This window comes from Podarcis muralis, chromosome 12 (assembly GCF_964188315.1).
Source record: "Podarcis muralis chromosome 12, rPodMur119.hap1.1, whole genome shotgun sequence".
Taxonomy (NCBI): Eukaryota; Metazoa; Chordata; class Lepidosauria; order Squamata; family Lacertidae; genus Podarcis; species Podarcis muralis.
Window position 1 is genome coordinate 2,210,514 of NC_135666.1, and position 12,512 is coordinate 2,223,025.

General features: G+C 52.2%; 1 protein-coding gene across 1 annotated transcript; it reads right to left on the reverse strand.

The window, feature by feature from the left end:
- Positions 1–1,656: 1,656 nt before the first annotated feature.
- On the reverse strand, positions 1,657–4,954 carry LOC144324976 (uncharacterized). The gene has a single exon (XM_077916632.1). The coding sequence runs from the start codon at positions 4,788–4,790 to the stop codon at positions 2,769–2,771; it is 2,022 nt and encodes a 673-aa protein (XP_077772758.1). The 5' UTR covers positions 4,791–4,954; the 3' UTR covers positions 1,657–2,768.
- Positions 4,955–12,512: the final 7,558 nt, after the last annotated feature.

Genomic DNA, 12,512 nt, shown 5'->3' on the forward strand with positions numbered 1-12,512 from the left:
GCTCCTCTTAACCCTTGCCAAGCCGAGGGCAACGAGCCCGCCTCTCCATCCGCTTCTGCCCCTGCGCTCAAGGGGCTGCCCCCCTTCCCTCCCTCTGTGCCAAGGACTCTGCCCCAAGGAGCCTACATCGAAGCAGACCCCTAACATAACAGCAAGGGAGGCGGGGGTGGCCATGGGGGGGGGTTACCTTGGCTCTCCCCTCCCCCGAAATAGAGGCTCCAGGATCCCAAGGAAAGGCTGGGATGGAGAAGAGGCGGAAGTCTGCGCAGTGGCAGGAGGTGTCTTGGGCTCAGAGATGGCTCCATCAAGACGCCCCCCCCCCCGGGGAAAAACCCTCCAGCTCAACGAGTGGGGGGGGGGAGGAAGGAGGCGGTGGCTTCCCGGCCAGGAGATCCCCCCCTCCCGAAAATGATCTCTCTCCCCCCCAGCGGATTTTCCTGCTTCTGCAGCCGCTTTTCATCCCAGGAAAAATAGAGGAGAAAGTGTCCCATGCAAGGAATGAAACGCCCACGCGATCCTTTGGGTGGGGCAGACTCAAGACAGATGTGGAAGAGAAAAGAAATGACCATGCCTGCCTGCATGGGAGAGTAGGACTTACTTCTGAGTAAGCATGCCTCGGGTGGGGCTGCATAGCAATGCTTCCAAAAGTGATGGGATCAGTGTGCGGATCTTACAAAATTAATGCCGTGCTCTTATAAATGCACAGGGATAAGTGCATTCACACATACAAGGGTTCACAAACCCCTGCGTGTAACTGCAGGTGATGCAATAGGGACCCTTTTGCTGGGAGTTTCCTGAAGGGATCTGCTTCACTTGGAAAGCCAAAAAAGAAAAGTGTGTGTAGATTCTGAACATGGCTGCCGACGTTTCCCTTTTTAAAGGGAAATTCCCTTATTCCGAATAGGATTCCTCGCAAGAAAAGGGAAAAGTTGAGAGTTATGATTCTGAAAGCGGCGGAATTCTGGAGGAAGAATTAGAAGGAGCTGGGAGATCCGGCACAGGTGGAATCTCCTGAAGAAGAGCAAGTCAGAATTATTGGGGCTGGACTTGTGTTGTTTTGAAGCCTTAGTTTACAGGGGATTCATTTGCCCAGGACCGAGGAGAGAACAAAAGCACCAGGGAAGGAGAAAAGAGTTTTATTGAGATCTGTGCAGAGGCATCCACTGGATATCTTCCAAAGACTGGCGGCCCCTATACTGTGTTCAGCAAGCATTCTTATACCTGGGAGCATACATTCGTCTCCCCAATCAGCTGGCAGGGTTACAACTTATTACCTGATATGGCATATGGCTATATGGCGAGCTAAGCTCCCCTCCCTCCCTTCTAGGTGTGTTCTTCTTCTCTTGCATTACTGAAGCAGGAAGCAGGAAGCAGCTTCTGGCCTACAGAGCTGAAGCAATTGTGGTTTTAACCACAACTGCAGCAGTTAGCTTGGGTCCTGATATTACTGAGATTAACCCTTCCCTCTCCCTTCAGTTTTCTTTGCAAAAAGAAAGACTCGGGTTTCTAAAATATGGCTTATAAATTTCTAACCTGGAATGTGATGGACTAAATATTGTTACGGAAATCTGGGTGCGTATTTGCCCTGCCACCCAGCCAATCGGACAAAGTCCGTGGGTCTTTGCGGAGGAAAGGAAGCTCAGCCGGACGCAGGAGCAAAGTACGAAGATCCAAGTTTATTGCGCAACAGGTTCAAAACGAGATTGAACCCCGAGAATGGGGCGACATAGACTTTTAAAAGTTCCCTCCAAGTCCCAGAATACAGTGCACAAAACGTCATGAATACATTATGGGAAGGTTGGGTTTCATGGGATTACATCACGAATACATTACACACGTCATGAATATCTCAGAGAAAGGTGGGGTTACACTAATTAACATTTGAGATAAGGGAGGGGGGAATATGCAGAGTGAGGGATGCGCACAAATATACATCTCTTGAGTACCGGGGCGGCGGGACAATGGGTTGGTGATATACATCGTCTGTCACTTGGCATTGCCCGGAGGAAGGGCTGGGCAGAGCGATCTGACAGGATTAAGGAGTTCCTGTGTACGTGACCTGCCGTCGCGGGGATTATGGAGTCCGGGTAGCATCATGGAGTCCAGAGGAAACTGAGTTGAACGACACCAAGAACAAGGAAATCGGAATTGTGGTTGATTTTATACGAATTTTTAAAGGTTCCGATGGTTTCCAGCCTATTCCGTAGTGTAGATCAAAAGCGGAAATAGAATGTATCCATTTTTGCAAGAATGGATACATTGTAACAAGGTTTTGACAGTTTTACGAGGTCGGGGGTTTCGATTCCATTGTTCTCACAGCGGGGAGCCGTCAGCAGCTCGTCAGAAGTGAAATGAGGCGTGCAGTAGCTCCCTGAGCTCGCCTCTGCAGGATGAATGCATGGCTGTGATTGGCTAAAGCACAGACATAGGAAAAAGCGGGGATATAGGGACACCCGGTCTACTCGTTCTAAGTATAGAGCGCAAATAGGCATAGAGAGAGATAGGGGAATATATTTATATATGAGCTTATTTCGCTCGTGAAAGGAAGAAGAAAGGGGGTTATGGGAGAAGTGTGGTGCTTGTGTAACGGTGAGGGGACTGGGTGGGTGTACCGTGGGTACCCTCGAGGTCATCGCCTCGGTTGTTCAAGGGAGAGGGGGGGAAAGAGGTACCCCCCCCTCCGGTCCGTATCAGTCCCCCATTCGGAGATAGATTTGCATTAAAGTTCTGTAGGAACTTGCAAATCTTTTCTCCGCACCACAGAAACGCTAAATTTCAGTGATCTCGTATTCCCCTTCCCCCAGATGCCTCATCTGTACGTAGTCTGGAAAGGTAGGGGTGTGTTGGGAACGGGAATAGGCTCGAAGAGAGAATGAGGTAGAAGAAGTAGACTGGCGGAGGAGGGAACAGCAGGGGCTAATACAGTGCACGGTACAACATAAGATAGAGACACAAAAAACAGCGGTCAAGATGAGGAGCAGTATGACTTTCAATAACTGTCGGAGCCATCCTAGCTTGGGTAACCATCCCCACAAGTCCACATCGGATAGCCCCTCATGCTGGATATTGTGTAGCCTCCCTGCTAACTCGTGAATGTTGTTTAAATGTCCGGTTATATTTAAAGTCTGGTCAGTCACATATGTGCAACACTCTGTACCTATTAGGGCACAGGTGCCTCCTTGACTGGACAAGAGGAAGTCGGTCGCAATCCTCGTCTGTAAGCTCAACTGTCTTACCTCGGATAGTTCTGACATGAGGGAGTCTGTGACCTGGGTTGCCTCCTGCATAAATTTAAGGAGGATGTCGGTGAGTCGGAGAATATCCACATGGTTTGATCCGGCCCCGTAGGCAGGGAAGAGTGCTCGGCCTACGGTCTCTCCATTCGCGGCAACGTCTGACAGGGCTGACAGCTCCTTTTGCTCCCTTTTATTCCGTTGTCTTCCAGGGGGTAGATGTGGAGTTATCCTTATCCCGGGAACAATATAGCCGACAAAGCAGGATCCGGACATGTGTGGGCTCACCCATGTATAGGTGCGATGTCCGCACACCCAAAATAGGCCGCTGAGATAAGACTCCATTCTGCCTGAAGCAAAGGATTGCAGCAGCATGGTGTCTGTGGGTTGCGGCTTCCAGTCCGAGGGGTGTCCGACAGCAGTGGCCCAGGCAACGGTAAGGTTAGGAAAAGTCCGGGAATCCCTTGTGTTGGAAACAGTGACCAGTCCAGTTGGTAGGATTTCAAGAGTGTTGGTGCATGTACTGGATCCGATGAAGGTTCCTCCTCCTGAGAAGCTGCGACAAAGGGGTCCCTTTGTAGGGCCGGTGAGATAGAGGTATTGATGTGTCAAGTTGAGCGCGGTTAAGTTCCAGGAAGTTACATTTCCGGAGCGGAACTGTTCTAGGGTCACCGGCACTGGAACCAGTGGAAGACTCTGTTGGAGATGGCTGGGCGCGTGAGCACAAATCCAGCAATCCGGGTAGGGTGCCTCCCTGGCCACCTGGCTGAGAAGTTTAATGTAGGAGTTTTGTTCCCAGGATGACAGGAGGTCTTCTCCCGGGAGTGCAGAGTCAGCGCCGAATTGTCGGGGTGCCGTGCCGACCGGGTGGAGGGGGTCGGTAGTGTTCAGTAGTCGCCTATCCCTGGCGATACCGCCGCATCTCAGAGGTCCGACGTGGTCCCATGAGGGGGAGCGCGAGGGGTGTATGGGATGGTGCCACCCTTCAAGATATTCAGCCCCTTTCCACTCATGAGTGACCCCTAAGTCCCATAAGCAGCAGAACCGTCGCAGGCAGAGTCCCTGGAGTTGGGGCTTCCGGGTTTCTGGGGTGGAGCGGAGGCACTGGAACCCAAAAATCAAGTTTCCAGAGGGGTGGTTTGAGTCCGTATAAGCGTGAGTGGCCCCTCCTATCTCGACTTCGGTCCAGTTTGGGTTTTGTGAGACCTCTCCACTCTCGTAAAGAAGATAAGTCCCATTTCTGCAGGTCAGCCGGTAAGAGGAGTGGTCAAGAGTAAGAGCCGCAGAGCCGATACGGTGTAAAACCTTGTTTCGGATGAAAAGTTCCCAATATTCGTTTTCGGCGAGTCGGGGTACTAGGGAATGGCGCAGTAAGGTCCGAGACTCAGGGAGGCAGAAATCAAAGTCCCCCATTCGATCAGGGTTAGACCTACCCGTCTCAACCTCATGGTAATCCAAGAAGTGATAGTCGGTATGCAATCCGGTGCAGTGGTCCGATGAGGTGGACGGGATCCAGGGTAAGGCGGCGAGAAGAAAGGCAATGCGGACCAAGCCCATAGCTTGGAGGCGCACAAGGAGAGTATAAATTGTGTGAGGTGGAGCGGAGCTATTGTCAGGGGGAGCCGGCAGATGAGCTGTCAGATGGAGCTGTCAGATGGAGCTGTCAGATGGAGCTGTCAGACGGAGCTGTCAGATGGAGCTGTCAGATGGAGCTGTCAAATGGAGCTGTCAGATGGAACTGTCAGATGGAGCTGTCAGATGGAGCTGTCAGACGGAGCTGTCAGATGGAGCTGTCAGAGCGTTTGAAGCGCAGCTTGATGTTGTTGGTATCTGGGATGATTTCAGACGTCCAGTTGGATGTCGCGGCGTCTGGTCCGGTCTCTTGAGCCCGACTTTGGCTCCGACCTGCTGGTCCGGTCTGTTGAGCCCGATCTTGGCCCCGATCCGCTGGTCCGGTCTGTTGAGCCCGATCTCGGCCCCGATCCGCTGGTCCGGTCTGTTGAGCCCGATCTCGGCCCCGATCCGCTGGTCCGGTCTGTTGAGCCCGATCTCGGCCCCGATCCGCTGTAGTTTCCTCCTCGGCGCCGTCGATGTAGGAGGTCGGCGGGGAAGGTGGAGGGTCGAAGGTATAGTCCTCCCCGAGGTTGTCGTGGGTTTCTTGGGGGGGGGTGCCGACTTGCACCTCGTGTGATGTATCCACGCGGCCTTCTCCCCCACCTTTACGGCAGTTGGTGAAGTCAGGAGTACCTGATAGGGGCCTTCCCAGGTTGGTTGTAGAGGTAGTTTCGGATACACCTTGACCAGGACCCAGTCCGCTGGATGGAAGGAGTGGGCTTGGACGTCGATGGGGAGGTTCTGTCCCTCGACGGCTGCGTAGTGGTGGAGGCGCTTCAGCTGTGTCTGGAGCTGGATAACATAGTTAGTGAGTTCTGTTTCCCCCACCTCAAGTTCTGAGAGGGGATATAGAGTATTATATACGGGAGGGGGTCTCCCAAACAAGAGTTCGAACGGTGATAGTTTTAATGGTCCAGTAGGGGCACTCCGGACGTTATGTAGAACCAGTGGGAGTGCATTCACCCATTTCAGTCCTGTGACTCTGCAGAGCTTTCCCAATTGTATTTTTATCTCCTGATTCATTCGTTCTACTTGGCCAGAGGATTGCGGGTGGTAAGGGGTATGTAAGTCCCACTTTATCTGGAGGGCTCTGGCAATTAGTTGTACTATCTCAGCGGTAAAGTGGGTTCCCCTGTCACTGTCCAAGCGTCGGGGTACTCCGTATCGGGGTATAATGTCCTGGAGGAGTGCCCTGGCAACTACTGAGGCAGTGGCCTTTCGGCAAGGGAACCCTTCCACCCATGAGGAGAATTGGTCTATTATGATCAAGGCATGTTTATAGCCCTGGCACTGTGGTAAATCTATGAAATCCAATTGTAAGCTCTCAAAGGGGACAAAGGCCCATGGTCTGGCCCCTGGAGGTCTTTTGGGTTCTCGCTTTGGGTTGAAGGCATTGCAGGTAACACAATTCTTGGAGGCTGCAGTGGCTGCTGCGGCTAGTCCTGGAGCAAACCAGGATCTTTTAACGTGTTCAATTAACCTGTCTTTTCCCCAGTGAGTCTGTTGGTGAAGGACCCTCACCAATTTTGGAGTCCAGGATTTTGGAAGGACAGCTCTGCCATCGGGGAGGGTCCAGACTCCGGCTTGGTTAACTGCGCCTAGGGATTCCCACATGGTTTTTTCCTCGTCTGAGGCCATGTGGTACATTTGTGAGGGGTCTATGTTGAGGGGGAGTTGTAAGGCTTGGAATTCTGACTCGTTTTGCGGGGGGCGGAGGGCAGCGGTCTGGGCCGCCTTGTCGGCCCGTCTATTTCCTTTAGAGACTGGGTCTCTTCCTTTTGTGTGCGCTTTACAGTGGACTACTGCTATTGCGGTGGGTAGGTGAATTGCTGTCAATAGTCTCTCGACCAGTGCGGCATGAGAAATTTGTGAGCCGGCAGCAGTCAAGAAGCCTCTCTGGAGCCAAATTTGACCAGTTGTATGTACGAGTCCGAAACAGTATTTGCTATCCGTGTAAATGGTTGCCCTTTTGCCTTCACTAATTTCACAGGCGCGTATGAGGGCAATTAATTCCGCGGCCTGGGCACTATACTGGGGATTTATTGGATTTGATTCTAGGACTTCGAGATCAGAGACTACTGCGTATCCAGTTTTCCTTTCTCCATCAATGACTTTTGAGCTACCGTCCGTGTAGAGTATGATGTCGGGGTTTTCTAGGGGGAGGTGGTCTAGGTCCTCCCGGGGTTTCTCTGCCTGGCGGACTATCGTGGCGCAATCGTGATGTGGGGTGCCGTCATCAGGGAGGGGGAGCAGGGTTGCCGGGTTAAGAGAGTTAACTCGTTTAATGGTGACATTGGACGGGGTCAGTAGGAGAGCTTCATATCTGTTGAGGCGGGAGTTTGAGAAGTGATGGCAGCCTTTTAAGGTCAGAAGAGTGGAGACGGAGTGGGGGACATGAATGGTGATTTCATGTCCTAGAACCGTTTCTTGGGCTTTTTCAAGAAGGATCGCGGCGGCCGCAATGGCTCTTAGGCAGCCTACTGCCCCCTTCGCGGTGTTATCTAGCTGGAGGCTATAATAGGCTACTGGTCGCTCTGTGTCACGAAAAGGTTGGGTCAGGACTCCTGAAGCTACCCCCATTTGTTCATGGATGAACAGATTGAAAGGGATTCTGTAGTCTGGCAGGCCTAAGGCGGGAGCAGACCGTAATTCCCGCTTTACACGTTCAAAGGCTTTGTAAGCTCCTTCCTCCCAGACCAAGGTGTCTGGGTGGTCTTGGCGGGTCATGGCAGTCAGGGGCTTGGTTATCTCACTGTAACCCGCGATCCAGGCTCTGCAGAAGCCAGCCATTCCTAGGAATCCCCGCAGTTGTCGTTTTGTTTTAGGGAGGGGGATCCTTGTGACTGCTTCTATCTTATCTGTGGCCAAACTTCGGGTACCTATTCCTAGGATGTGCCCGAGGTACTTTACTTCTTGTTTGCAATACTGGAGTTTTTTTGGTGACACTTTGTGTCCCTTTCGCGCTAATTCAGCAAGAAGGTATTTAGTGTCTCTTTTACATGCTTCCTCACTGGTGGAGCAGAGAAGAAGGTCATCTACGTAGAGAAGGAGGGCGGAGCCAGCCGGGAGGTGGATATCTTGTAAATCTTGGTGTAATATGGCCGAAAAAATTGCGGGCGATTCTACGTATCCCTGGGGCAACCTCGTCCAGGTGAGTTGGCTGGGTCCCCAGGTGAAGGCGAAGAGGAATTGGCTGGCTGGGTCCAAGGGTATACTAAAGAAGGCGGAGCATAGATCCGCAGCAGTGTACCATTTAGTGTCAGCCGGTATGGCATTCAAGAGGGAATTTGGGTTGCCCACCACTGGGTGGCGCGGTATTACAAACTGATTCACCAGTCTTAGATCTTGAACAAAGCGGTATCGGACTGGGGCTCCTTCTGTAGATGGCTTTTTTACGGGAAGTACTGGAGTGTTACATGGGGATGCGCAATGGATCAGGATCCCCTTTTCGAGGAAGTCCTCTATCATAGGGGTTAGTCCCTCGATGGCTTCCTTGGGTAAAGGATATTGTTTTGTACATGGAAAGGGTAAATCGGCCCTATAAGTGATTTTTACTGGGACTGCTGATAGTAAGAGGCCGACGGAGGTCGATTCGGTGCCCCATAGGGAAGGGGGTAAATCGGTTTCTAGTTCAGGTGGGAGTTCCGGGAATTGTCTGTCTGTCTTCGCTTCCTCTACTATTCCCTGAAATGCGGGAATGGAATCCTCCGGCATGTATAGATAGATACCCTCTTTGGAGCATTTGATTGTTGCGTTTAATTTGCAAAGAAGGTCCCTTCCGAGGAGGTTTACGGGGCTGGTGGTTAAGAGGAAGGTGTGTTCGGCTAGTAAGGGTCCAAGCGTAACTTTAGTTGGGCGTGAAAGTGGACACGTGCGGGGAATCCCATCCAGACCCATAACTTTTCTAGTTTCTGAGCCTGGTTCCAGGTGGCTATCGGTTAGAGTGGAGTATGTGGCTCCAGTGTCCAGTAGACATTGGTATGGATGGCCGTCTATGTCTATGGTGCAAAATGGGTCTTCAGCGGATAACGTCAGAACTGGGCAGATAGTCTGAGGTTGGTCGGGATCCCCCTCTAATTGTCAATATGCTTCTTGGTCGTCAGGTGGTGGCTGGTTGGGGGGGTGAAGGGGTGGTGCCGTGGCATTTGTCCAAGGGTGGGTTGGTGGATTTATTGTAGGCATTTGGGTCCTTGGCCCTGGCAGGGGCCCGTGGGTTTGAGCAGAGGCGCTTGAAGGTATTTGTGGGTTGTAAGGGGCAGAGGTCGTTCGAGGGGCATAGGTGGGAGGTGGTTGGTTTCCGTATCCGTGGGTCGTGTTGGAGTGCATGCCATAAGACATGTTATTGTTGAGGTAAGGGCAAAACCTTTTTATGTGGCCCTCTTCCTGGCAATAGTAGCAACCTCCGGCGGCAGGTCCCCATGGCCTCTGGGGATTTAGGGGTCCTCCTCCCCGGACTCCTTTTCCTCTGCTAAAACCCCTTCCCCTGTGGGGGTTCGGCTCCATGCTGAGGGCCAGGATCTGATCGACTTCGGGTTTGGGATCTCTCTTTCTCCGTTCGTCTCGAGAATTATAGACCGATTTAGCAATGGAGAGGATTTCACTAATACTTTTTCCATCGTATCCTATCTGTAAGTTTAGGGCTTTCCTAATATCAGGGCAGGCTTGATCCTTAAAGAAGCCTTTCACTATAACTTCATGTTGGGGGTTTTCTGGATCGATTCCTCCCCAGGTCTTAATGGCTGATACTAGCCTGGTGTAATAATCGGATGGGTGTTCGTTTGCCCCTTGTAATACAGTTTGGACCTTCGTCCAATTGACGGTACGCTGTCCCGCAGCTTTAATGCCGTCTAAAATCGCCTTTTTGAACATGTTTAAACACCAGGTTCCGTTGGTGGTATTATAGTCCCAAGACGGTTCGATGCGCAGGCATTGGGCTGTGAGTGCCTCCAGCCTTTCTGGGCGTCCCGCCTGGTAGTTCGGGAGTTCAATTGCTTCTCCAGCTTTAGTTAAAATATCTGTCTTTTCCGCATCGTTGAAAAGGGCGTTTAGGAGAACGTGAACGTCTGGCCAGGTTGGGTTATGTGTTGAAAAAATAGCGCTGACCTGGCGGTGGCATTTATCCGGGTCATCTCTTAGGGACGGCATTTGATTAGACCAAGTTACCAGGTCTGCTGTATAGAATGGCTGGTGGGTGTATACCATCCGAGGGGGTCCATCCGGTTCTAGGGGTGGGATTGGTAGGGCCCTTAAGGGCATCTGGACAGCTGTAGAGTCCGATGGCTTGGACGTCTCTGGGGCTTCTCTGGGTTTCTCTACGGGGCCAGAGTTTTCGTGGGAGGTGTTCTTCCTTACTTTAGCCTGTTGTCGGGTAATTCTTTGGCTCGTCCCCCCCCCGAGCCCCTTTCTCTTCATCGCTCTCAGACTCCCCGCTCGAGGTGGGTGGTGGAGCTTCCCTATAGTAGAAGGGGATGAGCGCTCGCTCCGTTGAGTCGTCTGCTGAGTGTCCTTCATAAGGGGGGGGCAGTGGTTGTCTCCCTTGGTTTAGAATGGGGAGTTGGTAGGTCATCGCTCCTTTTGGAGCCTGAAGCACTTTTTTGACCGTCTCAAAGGCGGCTAGATATTCTAACTGACGGGGCTTCTCCTCCATCAGGTACTTTCTTAGGTATTGCAGGCGGTCTTCGTTAAAAGAGCCTCCCGGTGGCCAACGTAGCTCAGGTTTTGCGGAGGCCGTGCCGTCAGGCCAGATTTCTCTACAGAGGTCCTCTAATTTCTGTCTCGATAGTAATTTGTGCCCGGGGATAGACTTCCAATATGAGATGACGAATTCAAGGGGGGAGTCGGGGTCTCTCTGGGACTCAGATGGCTTTCTGGAAGCCTTCTTCCCGGAGCGAGCCCGCTCGTGCTTGGAAGCTTGGGTACCCATTAAAATTCACGCGTGTCTGGGTAAAGAGAAGGGGAGAGAGAGGGTCGTTAAGGGTGCTGGGGTTTATCTGGGTCCTAACGGGGTTTACTTTAGAGAGCTCTTCCTACCTACTTTCCTTATCCTGTTTCTCCACTTTATCAATTTTCCTGGGGTTTCCTTCCCACTCTGCCGTTTCCCGCCCAATTCCTCCTGGGCTACCCTCCTGGCAACCTCCTACCTATCGTACAATCTCAGGAAAAGGGGCCCTACTGGACGCCCGCGCCGTGCGGTGCCAGATCGGGTTGTCCCTGGACAGAGTTTTCCGGGTCGAAAATCCCCCTTGCTTTCGGAAGCGGGCTCACGCACGATACACGTGTTACGTGGCTCGACCGGTGCGGCTGGGATTGGTGATAGAAAGCAAGACCACTTCCCGCCCCCTTGCCGGGCGCTAAAGAAGTTCGGAAAAGAACTCCAACCCCTTGCTTTCAACTGGGATGTCCGTTGCGGAGAGTCGGCTGTCTTTCAAGTCGGCTCTCTCCGTCTTACCTTCGGACTCCCAATTGGTGCGGCTGGCTGGAGAGTTTAGAGAAAGGGATAGAGCTCAGAGCCCCCCTTTCGGGCTGAGCGGTGGTCCACGGTCTCTCTCACTAACCGGACCGAGAGAAAGGTAAGAAGGAGCGATAGGAGGAGGGCAGAGATTCAGTTGCCAGGAGATTTCCACCCCTTTCCCACCAGTGCACTGGATTTCCTATACTCACGCGTCTTCTCTGTTGATCCGATCCCGGGATCGATGAACAAGCCGGCTGGATCCCTTTTGCTCCCCGGCTGAACTCCTGGGGCTTTCGATTACCGCCCGGAAGATGGCCGGAGGTCCAAAAGGGTCTTCCCAGGCAAAGTGGCCCGGAGCCGGCTGAAGATCTCGGGGCCCCCGGTCAGCAACTCGGGAGAACTGCTGAAAGCCCCACGTGGGGCGCCAAACTGTTACGGAAATCTGGGTGCGTATTTGCCCTGCCACCCAGCCAATCGGACAAAGTCCGTGGGTCTTTGCGGAGGAAAGGAAGCTCAGCCGGACGCAGGAGCAAAGTACGAAGATCCAAGTTTATTGCGCAACAGGTTCAAAACGAGATTGAACCCCGAGAATGGGGCGACATAGACTTTTAAAAGTTCCCTCCAAGTCCCAGAATACAGTGCACAAAACGTCATGAATACATTATGGGAAGGTTGGGTTTCATGGGATTACATCACGAATACATTACACACGTCATGAATATCTCAGAGAAAGGTGGGGTTACACTAATTAACATTTGAGATAAGGGAGGGGGGAATATGCAGAGTGAGGGATGCGCACAAATATACATCTCTTGAGTACCGGGGCGGCGGGACAATGGGTTGGTGATATACATCGTCTGTCACTTGGCATTGCCCGGAGGAAGGGCTGGGCAGAGCGATCTGACAGGATTAAGGAGTTCCTGTGTACGTGACCTGCCGTCTCGGGGATTATGGAGTCCGGGTAGCATCATGGAGTCCAGAGGAAACTGAGTTGAACGACACCAAGAACAAGGAAATCGGAATTGTGGTTGATTTTATACGAATTTTTAAAGGTTCCGATGGTTTCCAGCCTATTCCGTAGTGTAGATCAAAAGCGGAAATAGAATGTATCCATTTTTGCAAGAATGGATACATTGTAACAAGGTTTTGACAGTTTTACGAGGTCGGGGGTTTCGATTCCATTGTTCTCGCAGCGGGGAGCCGTCAGCAGCTCG